At 45.2% G+C, this 16,789-nt stretch overlaps 1 protein-coding gene across 3 annotated transcripts in view; it reads left to right on the top strand.

Moving 5' to 3' along the window:
• The first annotated feature begins 3,135 nt into the window (after positions 1 to 3,135).
• The window catches only part of OLA1 (Obg like ATPase 1), a 199,587-nt gene continuing 185,933 nt past the window's right edge, over positions 3,136 to 16,789 (top strand). The window contains exons 1-3 of one of the 3 annotated variants that reach the window (XM_034785648.1): positions 3,146 to 3,367; positions 4,147 to 4,250; positions 8,274 to 8,417. In XM_034785648.1, coding sequence (XP_034641539.1) covers positions 4,147 to 4,250; positions 8,274 to 8,417 — 248 coding nt within the window. In that variant the 5' untranslated portion in view covers positions 3,146 to 3,367. Of the gene's footprint in view, positions 3,368 to 3,984; positions 4,005 to 4,146; positions 4,251 to 8,273; positions 8,418 to 16,789 lie in introns of those variants that run through there. The other 2 variants (XM_034785647.1, XM_034785649.1) reach the window with 2 other exon arrangements.

The raw sequence follows: 16,789 nt of genomic DNA, 5'->3' as shown, positions 1-16,789 counted from the left end.
TGCAAATTTGACACCATCAGATCAGGATTAAACAAAGACTGTGAATGGCTATCCAACTACAGAAACAGTTTCTCCTCCCTTGGTGTTCACACCTCAACTGCTAGCAGAGCACCTCACCCTCCCTGATTGAACTAACCTCGTTATCTCCACACTGATATATACCTGCTTCTGGAGATTTCCATTACTTGCATCTGAAGAAGTGAGGTTCTTACCCACGAAAGCTTATGCTCCCAGTACTTCTGTTAGTCTCAAAGGTGCCACAGGACCCTCTGTTGCTTTTTAGTCAATTTTATGGACGTGATGGCTCTGTCCTGCCCCAGCTGTGATAGCTGCACTTTATAGTTGAGTGTGTTGATTCAGCAATCCATTACTGTCACAGTTTCATTCAGGAGCAAATGGCTTACCTTTGGCTTCACAAAGATTGTGTAGAGCACGGTAAGCCACAATAATTCAAATGGTCTTGATGACACTGGAATCCAAATGTTTCTATAAATAGCACCAGCCAGATTAAAGTCTGCCAAATGCACATTCAATCACTATTCTGAACCTGCTGAGATGTAATTAAACATTTTTAACAGGCTGTCTGAGATCAGGATATAGTTTCATAAGCCAAGGCAAAAGGGGGTATGTGGGGTCCCCCAGGATAACAATGGGGACTGTTACTCCATTTATGACAATGCCATCCAGTGGGAATAGTGTCCCAGTCTGTCCATTAATGCAGATTCCTGATCATTGGAAAATCCTGGCATCACAAGCCTTTCCAGTGGCACGTACAAGGGCCTGCATAATAATAGAGTGGTACCTATTGCGATTTACATGCTCATGCTTTTTGGGGAGGGTGAACTATGGCCACATAATTTGCATATATGGCCCCTATGCATTTTGGAAATCCCATTTTCTTAAAACTAGCAATTACTTCAGGGATCTTGTTTATGCCCACTACCTTTGGATAACTCACATGCCTGATTGCCTCAAAAATCTCTGCGCCCACTTTACCCATGGTTGACTTTCCAACGTTGAATGGTTAGCAACAGACGTGTAGTAGTTTGGGATAGCCAGTTTCCACGTGGTTATAGCAATCTGTTTCTGAACCAGAACGGCTGCCCTCATTTGTCTGTCTTGACACTGAAGGTTTGGGGCAAGCTGCTCAGAAGCTCCAGAAATGTAGTTTTCTTCATGTGAAAGTGCTGGATTCATTGCTAATCAGCCCTGGTGATAGAATCCCCCCAGTCTGTGCTTGTGGCCCTGCTCCAGAAGTGCTGGTCTAGGGCATCAGCGGCTACACCAAGAGTCACAAGCAGCGTCAGCCAGTTCAATTTTTTCATGTCCGCGTTGTCCCCCTTTTCCAGTAGGCACCCTTGATAGCTCAGAAAACACTGTCAGAATGTCCACCAGCTTCTTATAGATGCTCTATCTCTTAGCAGAAACAGAAGTGAAAGCAAGCAAGCAACAGAAGCTCTTGAAATGGTGACTCCTTCATGTGGTTGGCTCTTGTTGCTGGGAGCATGCAGATCTAAAAGATGTCTCAACAAGAAGTGTTGGTGAGCTGTGACAATTTCCTGTAACGCATGGGGTGGGCAGTCAGTTTTCCCACACTCCATCACAAACCAGAGCGGTCATAGCTCGGGAGAGCACTAGGAAGCCTGGGATATGCTGGTTTGACTCAGATCTGCATACTGCAGTGTAGACATTGGCGTATTGGGCCCGAGTCCTGAAATTCTAAACTGAGAGTTCATGCGCAGTGTATACATTCACGTCCTGGGTCCATGGACTTGAGTTCCACTAACTCTGTTCTTACACGGCAGTGTAGACATACCCTTAAGGTTTAGGCTGATCACCAGAAGCTGGGACAATCTGAGAGCACAAATTGGCTTCAGTAGGAATTTTCTGTGGAAAATGCTTGAGCAGTAGGGGTCTGTATAGGAGAAATTTTTTAAAAAGTGAGATTTTAAATTTCATTAAAACACAGAGAACAAAATCCGTCATCACAAATGAACTATGGTAAAGTGCATGCCCTGATAAACACACGTCATGTAAAAGTGTGTCTTTCTCCTAATAAGTGAAACTCAGCAAGCATTATAAAATGGATTCTGCGCAGCATTAGCACCATACAGCCTTCTTTCTGTAGTACTTTTAAATCATGCCCACTGCTTGGGTGATTGTCTGTAAGAAATGCTTAAATAGAAGCTGAGCCAAGGAGTTCTGAGTTGAAAAGAGACTATAAAACAACTGTACCAGGGCATCTGAACAGGAAGTCAAGTCCAGTGAGTGAAAATGTGTACTGAACCACAACCATCCCAAGTAGAAATGAGGAGTGAGTGAGAGTAAAAATATTTAATAATATTTATTTACATAGTACCCATAATCCAGTGTTTTATAGCATGTGTCTATAAACATAGTACCCATAATCCAGTGTCTTTCATCCCCAAGCATCCTAAAGCATTTTACCAATTACATAGGAACAATACCATTCAATTGCATAGCATAGAAGTGTGGCAAGCAGCACTATGCTCATATTGGGTGACAGGGGTGGGCTGGGGAAGGAAAGGGATATTATACGAGGATTCAACGCTATTTGTTTAAGAACAATGCCATGGGAGCTGCAGAATAGCCAGGACCTGGTTTCTACGGTCTTATCTGGCAACACCCCCCCCCCTTCTGCACCCCCGCACTGCAGAGCCGCGGGACCACCCTGGCATGAAAGCAGCAGCAAGAGTTTGTTGCGGCCGGTGAGGGTGACAGCCAGTTTACCAAGCACTAATTTTGAACACAAAGAACCCGAGGAGCCTGATCTCTGCGACATTGTACATTTGGAGTAATTTCCCCTTCCCCCGGTGATCGCTCTCCGAGGCCAGCTGCCGTCATCATACGGAAGTAGTTCCTTATTGCCGTGATAGCTCGGCGGGCGGGCTGAGGGGCAGGGCCCGAGCCTGTCTCTGGCCCCGCCCAGGGCTATAGAAACGCTTAATAATTAACGTTAGAGAGGGGCAGGAGGAGAGCCGCTCCTGCCGGATTTGTGACAGGCCCAGCGGGCTGCAGGGCGGGACGCGAGGGGGAGAGCTGTACCGTACCGTGTGCGCGCGCGCGCCACACACACAGGCTGGAGGAGGGCGAGGGCGAGCCAGCGCGTGACTCCCCACTCCCTCAACCGCCGCTAGAGCCTCCCCCAACGCCCGTGCGAGCACGAGGCTCCCCCTCCTTCGGCGTGACCTTTCCTCTCTGGGCGTCCCCGCCCAATGGGAGGCAGCGTGGGCCCCGCCTGTTCCGCCTGCTGCTGGGGTGCGAGCGTGCGTGGCCGTGGTGTTCGCGCTCTCGTGGTTGAGGCCGGCGGGGACAGTGTAATCATAACCCCCCTCGTCTCAGCAAGGTGAACCCGCCCGCTCCACGCCCGCCCGGGGGGCATCTGCCGCGGGGGAGCTGGGTGCTGTCACCGCCGCGCCGGTCTCTTTGCGGCCCGACAGGAACCAGGGGCCGCGGAGCAGGCCTCGTGCAGCGCTGCACCCCTCTGTCAGCTGCCCCGGAGTGGGCCGGGGCAAGGGGCAGCAGCGCGTCTTCGGCGGCAGGCCGGGCCTGTCCGGCTGGCGGCAGCCTCCCCGGGCAGAGGCAAGGGAGCGGCGCCCGGCTCTCGGGTGGGGCGCTTCGGCCTCGCCATGCCCAGGCGCACGAGTCGGTGCCCAGCTGGCCGAGTGCCCGCCCGGCAGTCCGCGCCGCTGCGCCATGCCCCTCACATCCGCACGCGTCAGGCTGGGAAGCGGAGCAGGGGGCGTCAGCTGCCTCGGGCAGGCCGGGGGTGTGTGTGTTAAATTTCGCTCCCCTCTTGGGCTCTGAGCCGGTTATTTTTAGCTCAGCCTTTGCAGGGGATTTGCAGAAGCTGCAGCAGCCCAATCCACCTACTGAGCCACGCACGGTCTCTGTGCTGCGTGAGGGGGCCATGCGCTGCTCTGTGCCCGGTCGCCGGCTGCTGCTTCTGCCTGTGGTGCCTTGCTATTATGGCTCCCAGAAAGGTACCTGTAATCTCTCTGGGAAGGGAAACGTGTGTGGGGCGTTCGTAGGCTGCCTGTTGTAGGCTTTGAGGGACTAAAAAGGAACCTGGAGGGTGGGGTCCCGGGCTCCAAACATTAAGTGTTTTCTATGTTGTCATTTCAGATGCCCCCCAAAAAGGGAGGTGATGATGGGGTTAAGCCCCATCCAATCATTGGAAGGTTTGGGACGTCCCTGAAAATCGGCATTGTTGGACTGCCAAATGTTGGGTAGGTAACTGAGAGGAGAAGCTTTGCTTATCCATGCTCCAGACTGTAGGTCGTTGTATTTAGTATGCATTTTATCAGTTAAGTGTTGAATACATACAGCATGGAACAAAACTCTAAGCTTTATTTTATTTATGTATTTATTAGTTAGATGAAACGATCTGATTAGGCGCCATTGGTTGTTGATGTTGTTTGAATCAGATGTGTCATGAATGCTACCCAGTCATGATCTGGCTTGTCAATTTTATTATTTGTTTGAATGTGAAGAAACAACAATCAGAGGTCTAAAATGCATTCTAGTCATATATGCTAATATGCACATTGAAGCCTATCCTCTTGAAATAAAAAGCAGGTGAATAACTAAATCTGTATAAAGTGTTTGAGGAATTGACGCCAATTCATTTGTGAAACAGGTAGTGAATTTTGATCATTTAAAAAAAGAAGCTATGTTTGGGGGTGTTGGCTTAAATCAGAACATTTTTGAAAGTCGCTCTCATTTGAAAATTGGTTATTTTTTGTGGAAACATCTAAAATGAAAGAATCTAATTTTTTTTTTTTTAGTTGAGAACACGAAAAATACTATACTGTTATTATAGAACAGTATATAAAGGGCTGAAAAAAAAAAAGATAGTGGAGAGAGAATATACTGAAAGAAACAATCCTTTTTTTGCCAGGGAGATAATGCTAGTAATCTGTTACCATTCCTAACTTTCATGCTTCTGTGGGCTGTGTGTACTACTACTAGTAATGGGTAAGTTTAAGAGGGAAGACTGTAGACAGGGATGGGTTAAGGATGCCCCACAGTCATAAGCACTAAGAATAACTTTATATTTTCCTTCCTTGGTAAAGTTTGCTGAGATCTGTGAATGAAATGAGTTTATATAAAAGTTTAATGCTACATTGTTTGTGTGAGAGAAATTTGATAGGAAGTGTGATAATAGCTCTTTTCATCTGTAGATCTCAAAACTTCTATCAAAGAGGTTAAATGTAAGACTTCTCTTTAATTGAAGATGTTGGAATAACTGAAATGCATGAAGTTTTTGGTGGATTATTAATAGTCATTGGTGATTATGCTGCATTTGGAAAACTGATGCTAAGATGAGGTTGCATAACAACATAAGTAAATAGGCCAGCGAATGGGGCACAAACGTTCAAACTCGCCGATGGTTCAGTTTAGGCCTCTGTTACTCTGCAGCAGAATGTTGTGCTCTAATCTGACTCCATTTGTCTCGCATCAAGTTGGTTAATGTTCATCTGTATTCCATCATGCGTATCATAGCTGGTACGATTTGACCCGCATCAGTGCTGTTGCTCCCCATGTTAAACATCACTCTTCTGCATGTCTGCCATGAGGATGCTACAGACAGAATGGTTGAGAACATCAGGGCAGACCTGAGCTTGCCATTATACACAGACCGCTTTGACCACCCAAGAATGTGCTTCTTGTCGAGACATCCGTTATAGGCAACTTCCCCTGCCCAGATTTCTCTGTGACGTCAATGTGGTGTGAATAATGGTCTGCAGTGGACGTCAGAAACCAGTGTCTTATAATGACCTGACCGTGCATTTACTCAGCTTTGATTTGCCATGCTGCTCATGGACCTTCTGAACCGTTTTTCAACGGGTCAGGGTCAGTGTGCAGCAAGCCATCATGCCTGGATCCAATGAAGGATCCTACATGCTGCTGTGTCAAAGATAGACAGTGTCTCTCATTACTGACGATTGCCCTCTGACCAGTATTAGTTGTCCCCTGGAATTATTTGAGCCCCGGGTTCAGTTGTTCCCTCCCTTAGACTAGGGGTGGGACCTCTGGATACTCCCAGATCTCAATAGGTGACAAGATTGGTAGTTGTACTTTACTTTAAAAAAACAAAACAAAAAAAACCCCTTCCTCCTCACAGGAATAAAACTTTTAGTTAAATGATTGCAGTGTTTTCTTTTTCACTGTTTTTTTTTAAATACTTTATGCAAATATGAAAATAAACTACAACAGACACTGTTAATCAATTTTTTTAAATTGACAATACATTCTGATAAGAGTACCATTTAAGTTGTGTAAGTTAAGAAAAAGGATATGCTGCTTTCCTGTTAGCCCAGAAGTTCCTTTTAAAAACTTTATGAGGACAGCAGCAAAAATACTCTGTTGGAATTATTATTTATACAGGGTATTACCACGATGCTAATTTAACCATAAATTCCTTTATTAAATGTAAAGGCTAGATGGTATTTATAAAATTGATCTAAACATGCCTAATAAGCCTAAATAATAAGCAATTTACTATATCCAAATAGCAACAAAACATTTATAAGCATTTGATCAAGATATTTACAAACAGGTTAAACCCAGGGATGCTTAGCCATATTGGTCATCTCCAGCTTGGTCAGGCAGATGTTACCATCCCTTGAAGAGTTTACTTTTTTTTATACTCTTTAACCAACAATTTAGCTAATGCCAGATGAAGCCATTTTTAAAATAATACATAAAACAAACTTAGAACCAATTACTGATTGCACCCAGTATCCAATTAAGTGTTTTATTTCTATTACTTCAGCACAAACATTAAATATGAACACTGGTTGTGTTGAAGTGACCCTTCAAAATACAACTTTTTCTCATGATCTCACTCTTTTTGATCATGTACTTTGGTCTTATTGCTTATGCTAATATCCAACTCGATTTAAAGCCACTGTTTACCCAAATCTTCTAATGTGGGCCTATATTTCTATACCCTCCTTGTGCTTTCCATTGCTTTCTCTGCTCACACCTGCTTGTTCACACCCTTTTGCAGAACCTGGTGAAAGTGTGTACCAGAAACGAGTATTGTCAGATAACCAAGTAAAAAAACTGGAGTTTTGTCACACTAGTAGGTTCATAATTTTCAGATGAAAATGTAACTTTTAAGTGGATGGCATCTCTGAGACAAATGATTTTAGGTACGATGCATGTAACAACAAAATAAGTTAACTGATTGTTGTAGTGTATATTTCAATTAATTCAACTTTCAAAATTCTGATTTTAATAATGGGATTTTTCATAGCTTTCTATAAGCCACCAAGAGTCTGTCTGAAATTAAAAGGGCAATAATAGCAACACAGGAAAAAATAGAATAGTAGACTTATAACTCAGGATCTGATCCAAAGAATATTGAATGTAATGGGAGCCTTTTTGTTCTCTTCAATAGACTTATGTATTAAGCATTCAGAGAGGACTGAGGAGTCAGGTAAAGTTAAAAATAAATGGCAGACTGAGCGATATAAGCAGTCTGTAACATGGTCTGAGTGAAAATGCTCTACTATTGGTGGCTAGCTCACATGGTAAGGAAAGTTTAAGATAGTTCTGTCTCTTTTAACTAGAAGAATACAGTATCCATACAGAATTTTTCAGAATTGTTTAATATGTCCTTTTCAGACTTCTCTTTAGATTTTCCTCTCATCTCTTTTCTCTTGCCTATTTAAGTCTAAATGTTCTGCTCAGCACAAGTAGTATAGATGGTATGGATCTAAATAATGCCCAAAGTATTTAAAGAACAAGAGTTTGTAGAAACCGGGAAAGAGTTTCAAACTCATTTGTCAGTGTGGAATTACTTCAGTTGGATAAGAAAATAGTTGTTTCATACCTGGCCATTTTATCTTCTTTTGCATTGTAGGAATAAGTGTAGTTTTTGCCATGAGTAGAACACAACATTTTAGTGTTCTGCTTGTGGTTTACTGTACCTTTCTTTTGTTTTGATAACATTTAGTGAGAAATTTTTAAAGACCCAAATGGGGGTTGGGTTTCCATTTTCCCCTTTGTACCTTTTGAAAGCATCTTATACTAGAAGAGGGACAGTTGATAATGTTTAGTTTTTAACTCCTCTTGTGGTCTGTACTAATTCACGGTGGTATGATCTTTGTTCATAATATTAATTATTTTGTGGGATCCGGTCTTTGTATTTTGGATCTCAGAATAGAATGAGAGAAATTTTTATCTTGCTCTTAATATCTCTAAATGAAACTGGATTAAGAGGGTCTTCATTTTGTTTTTAGGAAATCCACATTCTTCAATGTGTTAACAAAAAGTCAAGCAGCAGCAGAAAACTTCCCTTTCTGCACTATTGATCCAAATGAGAGTCGGGTACCTGTGCCAGATGATAGGTTCGACTTCCTATGCCAGTACCATAAACCTCCAAGGTAACTCTAAATCTTATTTTTTCCAACTAACAAAAACTGTCCTAAATTATTGTAAAAGATTGTCAGTTCAGTGTTGGCTTTTTTCTTTAATCACTTTCTTCTAAAGAGCGCTTCAGTGTGTGTGATTTTTAGTTTAGAATTAAGACCACTTGAAATGTACAAGTAATTGGAATCTAACTCCTTCCATGTGACATCTGTGATAGAACAATTAGGAACGTAGGAATTGCCATTCCTGATCAGACTATGTCGTCCAGTATCCTGTCTCCCCAGAGTGAGCAATTATAATTTAAGCTGCCCATTGAGGATCTTTATCAGTTAGAGCTGGTTTATGCTATGATGGGTTTACATCTTATTTTTTATCCTATTTTAAAGTAAATGTATATGCTCTAATTGTCCCTAAAAATATTCTAATCCTTTTTTAAAAACTTTACTGAGTTCAGGGCCTCGATGATGTATTAGTGAGTTGCACGGGTTTTTTTTTCTCTAACTGGCCCACTATTTAAATTTTTGTGGTTGTAAGTTTGCTTTTGAATTTCATTAAAAGTCAACATTTTTAGATGAGGAGAAAAGTCGTAACCTCTTTCTACTATTATTTTGTATGCTTCTATCATATTCTTTCATTTGTCTCCTATAAACAGTTGGAACCTTTTATATGCATGTCTTTCTGTTTCTTTAATCAATTTTATTGCCTGTCTCTGGACTCTTGTTTCTGTTATAAGACATATTAAAGTTATATCTAATATGTTCAGCATCAGACTTGGAGTATACATACTTAAAAAGCCAAAAATCTTAATTTTAAGATGACCCCTTTTTATTTGTTTTTGGAAGTCACTGTATAAACACCTTTTTTTTATCGCTTTGAAATTCTAGTTTCGAGGTTGCTGATATAGCCAGATCATAATCAATGTAAAATAATCAGACAATAAATGTGGTGTATCTCTGCATTTCTGTATATTTTGCACAGTCCCGGTTTGTTACAGCTCAGTTTTTAGTACCACATCAGCAGCAGAGCTAAAAGGGGTAATGAAATTGTTGGCCAAGTATTAATTTCTTCAAACTTGCAAACCTGTTGCTATCTATAATGGATAGGTACATATTTCTAATACTTTTCAAATAGTTTTTCTAGTACTGGAAAATAAATGAGTATAGAGATCTTTGTTATAGATTTCTTCTAATATGATCACTGATAGCATAAGTAGTGCTATGCAGGATATAGAGTAAAGTTTTAATTCTTGCCCCAATGAGCTTGCAATCTAAGAAGACAAAACTACAAAATAGTTTATTGTAGACCAGACATAGTGGTTGCAAAGCATAATGGCTCAATTTGTTTTTTAAATGTTGTCGTTTTCTTGAATCCTACTCCAAGACACAGTGGTGTATTAACACTGATGGGCCTTACGGAAGAATGGTGTTTTGAGGAGGAGAAAGTAGGGGGTTGAAATCCTCCTGGGATCTATGTTCTAAAGTGAAGGTGGTGACTTGGGTGAAAAAATCAAAGGGATAATTTTTTTGGTTTTATTGCAGTTTACTTCTGCTTAATTCAATTTCTGTTCTTTTTATAGAAGCAGTATTGACACTGTAAAGTAGCCAGTTAGTACGCTTTCCCACGTCTTAATATTACTGAATATTGTCATTTGGTAAACCCTTTAGGCATAAATAGTAAAAATTATATGAAAGTCATGGTTTGAACAGCACTCTGATTCATTTTTACAAGCTTGCTTGACTTTATAGATACTCAAAGGTTATGGGAATTAGATTGTTTCCCCTGCAGCCACTACTGTGGGCCACTGGACTCTGCAGAGCCCAGCTTGCAGTGAGTGGAGTACCCAGCTTGGCGGGGATAGAGGCTCTGCATGCTCTGGCTGCTTCAGCCTCATTCTCAAGGGGATGGGAGAGTGCCTGGGAAACCCAGCTCTGGCAAAGGGTGAGAGAGGGCAGGGCCACATCACACCACACTACCCGGTGGGACAGTAAAGAAGCTGGAGGGAGTAAAGGCTCTGGGGGTGCTGGTGGCTGCCCTGCGGCTGAGCTCTGGGGGTCGGAGGGTGTGAGTGTCCCCACAGCTGGGCTGTGGGGGAGGGGAGTTCAGGTGTCTGGGGGCCCCATCCAGCACCCCCGAACTGGATTGTTGTAGAGGTTTCTTTAACTCTCTACCCCTGGGAGGAATCTTTCATTGTGTGTATTGTCGACAAGCATCTTGAAAAAAAAATTACCCAAATAATTGAAACTGGAGTGATTATACTGTTGTTTTGACAAAAAATTAAAATTCTGCATATTTTATTTTGGCAGCGAATTCCCACAGGAGTAGGTATTGCTACCTTTACTTCTGCAGTGCCTTCAGAGCTGGGCAGCTGGAGAACGGCAGATGCTGGCTGGCCGCCCGCCCCACTCTGAAAGCAGCCAGCAGCAACACAGAAGTAAAGATGGCAATACCCTGCCATGACACCCTTATTTCTGCATTGCTGCTGGCAGTGGTGCTACCTTTAGAATTGAGTTCCTAGCTAGCAGCCGCAGAACTTCCTGCAGTAGGGGGAGGTTCCTGGAGGTGGGTCTGACCCAGTCCTGGGAGTGGTCCCTGTAGGGGAAGAAGAAGTCCTGTCCCTCACCAGCCTGGCCAGGACAAGTTGTAGGAGCCCGTTGTATGGTAGGAGCCCTCGGCCATGGTGCCCCCAACGTTGGCCTTCCCTGGCTGCAGGCCCAGTGCCCTGACACTCAAGAGTTAATGGACCTTGGGCTTGCTGTGTCTGGGGTTGACCACAGAGCCCCCCTTCCCAACCACAGCGCCCTGGTTCTCAAGGGGATGGGAGAGTGCCTGGGAAACCCAGCTCTGGCAAAGGGTGAGAGAGGGCAGGGCCACATCACACCACACTACCCGGTGGGACAGTAAAGAAGCTTGCCCACCCATGAAGCTGGCTCTGCCCCCACCAAAAGTGAGGGCCCCCATCCATACCATGCCACCCTCACTTCTGTGCTGCTGCTGACAGCGGTGCTGCCTTCAGCGGTGGGTGTCCAGCCAGCAGCTGCTGCTCTCCAGCTGCCTAGCTCTGAAGGCAGTGCCAGAAACAGCGCAGAAGTAAGGGTAGCAGTATTGCAACCCCTCCATGGCCCCCTTTTGGGTTGAGACCTCCACAGTTACACTGACATTTCAGATTTAAGTAACTGAAATCATGAAATTTACAATTTTTAAAATCCTGTGACGGTGAAATTGACCAAAATGGGACTTGAATTTGGTAGGGCCCCACTTATTTTGCAACTTACACTCTTTTAAATCTGCAGCCACAAACACAGTCACATTCCTTTACAACAAACATTTGTTTCTTCTCCTACAGCCTGAATACAGTAATATCCTCTCCAAGCTTAACAATTTAAATGTAGTTCTGCATACTATTTCTCTTGAAAGAAGGATACACAATGAATGTTTGGAGTTTGTCTCTACTCTAGCATTTTACACTTTACTTACTTCAATAAACTTAGTTCAGCACCTCCAGACTTTGTGTTTATTCTATTGCCTAAACAGTTCCGTGCCTCTTATTACACTGTAAATCATTATAAATCCACTTATTCAATAAGGTCAGAGTTAAGTCTGTATGTTTAGTGAATTTGAGAGAAGATTGTAGGGTAGTGATTAATGAAGTGGTGGCTGCTTTTATTGTTTGTGTATAGTAAATATATTTCAGTAATATTAAATGCAAGTTGTTTTTTTCTCTTGAAACTTTAAATAATATTGCAAACCAATAATTTGAAGTAGCTTTCAAATAAAAATTAGCAATAAAGAACAAAAGCAACTTATAATAAAGACTGTCCTGAATCTCTTTATTTACTGGATTGTCAGATATTTGGGATGAGATTTCAATGGGAACAGAATTAGGCCATCTCTGAGCCCTTTTGAAAATCTTACCTGTGATCTCATATATACAATACTGTGTGTGTGTGTGTGTGTGTGTGTGTGTGTGTGTGTGTGTGATTTTTTTTTTTTTTTTTTTTAAAGGGGCATTTAACTCTACATAGGAATATACACAATTTACCTGGATAAAGCACTGCCATTTCAGCAACCGTATAGGATAATCCATCTTGTAGAGAAACTTTGGCCTGTAAATTTATGTGGATCTGGAAACGTATATATGATTACATAAAATCATCTTACATTGGCCCAAAAGCAAGTTGAAGTGCAAGATAAACAAAATGTGGCCAAATAAAGTCAGCTTATGTGTGACACCTATAGTCTGGTGTTTAAAAATACATCATGTGCCAGCAGTGAAAGAGAATTCACAGACCACAATTTGGACTGTATTTTTTTGCCTGTCAGGAGAGAGCAAATTTTAGTTCCAGTAGTGTATTTTGTTGCTTTGGTAACCTTGCATTTAATCTTTAAAAACCAGGTATCTACAGTAGATTCATCCTGATTCCCTTACGTCTCTTATTTTCTTATTAACAAGAGGTCTTTCTTAATAAGATGGTGCAGACAATCTTGAACCTTTCATTTTTACTTCAAGTCCTTGCTCATGTCCATTCAACTGAGGTATGTGTGCTTGCCACCTGGACTGGTGCTAGAAGTTTTTCCCTCACAGTATCCGTAGGGGACCGGCTCCGGGAGCATCTCCTGGAGTGGCATGCACATGCCGCGATATATAGGGCGCTGCTGGTTCCCCCTACCCTCAGTTCTTTCTTGCCACCAGTGACGGTGCTGGAACTGTTGCTGCTCATTCGTATGAACTACACCTCTACCCCGATATACCGTGACCCGATATAACACGAATTTGGATATAATGCGGTAAAACAGCGCTCCGGGGGGGCGGGACAGGGCTTCACACTCCAGTGGATCAAAGCAAGTTCGATATAACGTGGTTTCATTTATAATGCGGTAAGACTTTTTTGGCTCCCGAGGACAGCGTTATATCGGGGTAGAGGTGTAGCTATTTCTTGTATTATAGTGTGTATAGTTTTCTGTTAGTGTTTATAAATCTCTTAGCTATAGTTAGAGACTTCTAGGGGTAGCCGTAGGTCCTGAATGGGACTTTGCCTCAGGACGGGGCATGCCCCAGTTCCCAGGCTTTAAGCCCTGTGATCACAGCAAGTGGCCCATGCCCATTAATGATCCACATAGCAGTAGTCTGTGTTGCTTGGGCGAAGGGCACATTAGTGAAAAGTGCAAAATTTGCAAGTCCCTCAAGCCAAGGACTAAGAAGGAGCGTGATATTCATATAAGAGCTCTCCTTATGGAGTTTGCCCTCACCCTGGCACTGGAGCAAGACTCTGACTCGGTGCTGGGCACTGTGACCTTGGTATACAGTGCCCCACGGTCTCCATCCATGGCTCCAACCAAGAAGCCCAAGAAGACGGTGCGAGGCTGGTCTCCAAATTCCTGCAAGGGAAAGGATAAGACTGGGTGCGAGCAAGGTCCCATGTCGGGCAACTCTTCACCCCCGTTGGGATCTCTGGTCCAAGATCCAGTGTAGCGATGTAGACTAACCTGCTCCCTGCTGGCTACCCCAGATAGTGGCAGAGGTCTCCATCAGCTCTGGGTACCGTCCATGCCAGAGGCTCTGCAGGCGGCGCAGGAGATCATGTGCCACCCACACCGGCTCCTGGTTCCCCGGTCACAGGGTAAACCTGCGTTCAGACTGCTTCGGTCCCCACCTCAGTGGCACCATTCCCCATCGTGGGGAATGTCCCGCCAGCACTCACCCTCCTGTAGCTGCCACGCATGTGATCGCGAAAGGCAGTGCAGTGCAGCCCCATTTGGTCCCCAGATCTTGGGCACAGGCAGAGAGGCTTGAGGCGCAGCTCAGCGGCTACCAGGTGCAGACCTTTGGAGGCACGTGGCTCCCGGCAGGAGTACCGGTCCTGGCACCTGGTATCTCAGAGACCGCGGTACTGCTCCAGAGACCCGTCGAGGGAGTGACGTTACCGTTCCTCGGACCCTCACAGATCCTCTAGGACAGTGATTCTCAAACTTTTGTACTGGTGACCCCTTTCACACAGCAAGCCTCTGAGTGTGCCCCCCCATATAAATTAAAAACACTTCTTTATATATTTAACATCATTATAAATGCTGGAGGCAAAGCAGAGTTTAGGGTGGAGGCTGACAGCTCGCGACCCCCTGTTTGAGGGATCTCCACGTGTGGGTGCTTCCTGGCACTGGGCCTGTTCTGACTCCTGGTCCCACTCCTCATCCCAGTACTGCTCATCAAGTGCGAGACGTAGGTCGCTGGGCTCCTAAGAACAAAGACTCCAAGAGACTAGACTTGTTTGGGTGTAAGGTTTATTTGTTCTCTAGTCTCAAGTTGAGGGTGGCCAACCATCAAGCCCTCCTGGGACGCTATGATTTTAACATGTGGCAGACATGGCCAAGTTCGAGGGCTCTCTTTCTGAAGCTTCTAGGAAGGGGTTTCGGGCAATTATGGAGGAGGGCACGACTGCGGCCAGGGCGACTCTCCAAGCAGCGTCTGATGCGGCGGACACTGCCGCCCTTACCATGGCCTTGGCCATTGCCAAGCACCGGGCATCCTGGCTGCTCCTCTCTGGCTTGTCCACGGAGGCTCAGCGGTTGATGCAAGACCTTCCCTTTGATGGGCAAGCCCTGTTTGCGGAACAGACTGACAGTAAGCTCCATCGCCTAAAGGACTCCCGCACGACCCTTAAAACTCTAGGCCTGTGCGTTCCCATCCTTGCCCGCCTTTGCAGGCCTCTCAGTTGAGCTTGGCCTGTAATAAGCAGGCAGGCAAGCGCTTATTTTGAGGGTACGCCTGAGGGCGATCTACCGGACTGTTCCCAGGATCCTCCCTCCCCTATTTTTGCCAGCTGCCTTTCTCCTTTCCTCCTTGCATGGGCACCTATAACATCGGATGGCTCCTTCAGTACGGTGGCGCGGGGTTATACCCTTCAGTTACTTTTTACTCCTTCCAATCCTCCTCCCCGTCCCTCTTCAGGGACCCTTCTCACAAGAGTTTCCTTGCGCAGGAGGCATTGGGGTTACTGCAGCTAGGTGTGGTGGAGGTTGTTCCTCCAGAGTACCAGGAACAAGGGGTTCTATTCCCGCTACTTTTAAATCCCAAAGGCCACCGGGGTCTGCAACGTATCCTGGACCTGCGAGACTTGAACTGCTTCCTAGCAAAGGTGAAGTTCCGCATGGCCTCTCTTATCCCCTCCTTGGATCCGAGAGACTCATACACCGCCCTCGATCTGAAAGATGTGTACTTTCACATTGCCATCTTTGAGGGAACCAGACACTTCCTCTGGTTTACGGTAGGTCCCAACCACTATCAGCTTGTGGTCCTCCCGTTTGGCCTAGTGACAGCACCACGGGTATTTACCAAGTGCATGTCGGTGGTGGCTGCTTACCTCAGGTGTCGGGGTGTCCAGATCTACCCAGACCTCGACAACTGGCTAGTCAAGGGCAGCTCCAGGTCCAAAGGGATGTCGCAATGCTGTTAACCACTTGCCATCGCAAGTGGCCTGTTGATTAAACAGCAAAAAATCCATGTTAGTTCTGGTACAGAGGATAGAGTTAATCAGAGCGGTGCTCGACTCGACCTGTGCCAGGGCGTTCCTGCCATTTAGATTTAGGAGAGATTTAGGGCACTGACGGACCTCATCGTGGACGTCCCCACGTTTCCTTTGACCATGCCCAGGGTGTTCCTGTGCCTCTAGGTCACATGGCAGCGTGCACATATGTGGTGCACCACGCCAGGCTCCAGATGTGACCCCTGCAGTATTGGCTGGTGACGATCTACTCCTAGTCCAGGGACCATCTGGAAAAGGTCATTACTATCCCTGCGATGATATTTGCCTCACTGCGATGGTGGACTGACCCCGGAAAGTCCTGGAAGGAATTCCCTTTGTCAGCACTCCGCACTCAACTTGGTTTTGGACACCCCTGACCTCGGCTGAGGGGGCGCACCTCAGCACCCTCCAGACCCAAGCTAGTCGTCCCCCGAGGAAACAGTGCTACACATAAACATCAAAGAGCTCAGGGCAGCACGCAAAGTCTGCACTGTCTTTCTTCCTCACCTTTCGGGCAGAGTGGTCAGAGTCCTGACGGACAATACAGCCTCAATGTTCTATATCAACAGACAAGGGGGAGCGCGATCCTCGGCCCTCTGTCTAGAGGCACTCTATCTCTGGGACTTCTGCATCGGCCACGGAATCCACCTAGAAGCATGTCCCCTTCTAGGTGCCAAGAACACACTAGCAGATCAGCTAAGCAGGGACTTTTCCTCTCACCACGAGTGGGTGCTCCATCCAGAGGTAGCTGGCACAACCTTCCAGAAGTGGAGAACTCCCCAAGTGGATTTGTTCACCACCAGGCAGAACAGGTGGTGCCACAGGTTTTGCTCCAGATGGGGTCGGCAAGGACAAGGGCTCCCTCTCTG

This window comes from Trachemys scripta, chromosome 11 (genome assembly GCF_013100865.1).
Source record: "Trachemys scripta elegans isolate TJP31775 chromosome 11, CAS_Tse_1.0, whole genome shotgun sequence".
Lineage (NCBI taxonomy): Eukaryota > Metazoa > Chordata > Testudines > Emydidae > Trachemys > Trachemys scripta.
The sequence above is the reverse complement of the archived record's forward strand: the minus strand, read 5'-3'. Positions and strand labels throughout refer to the sequence as shown.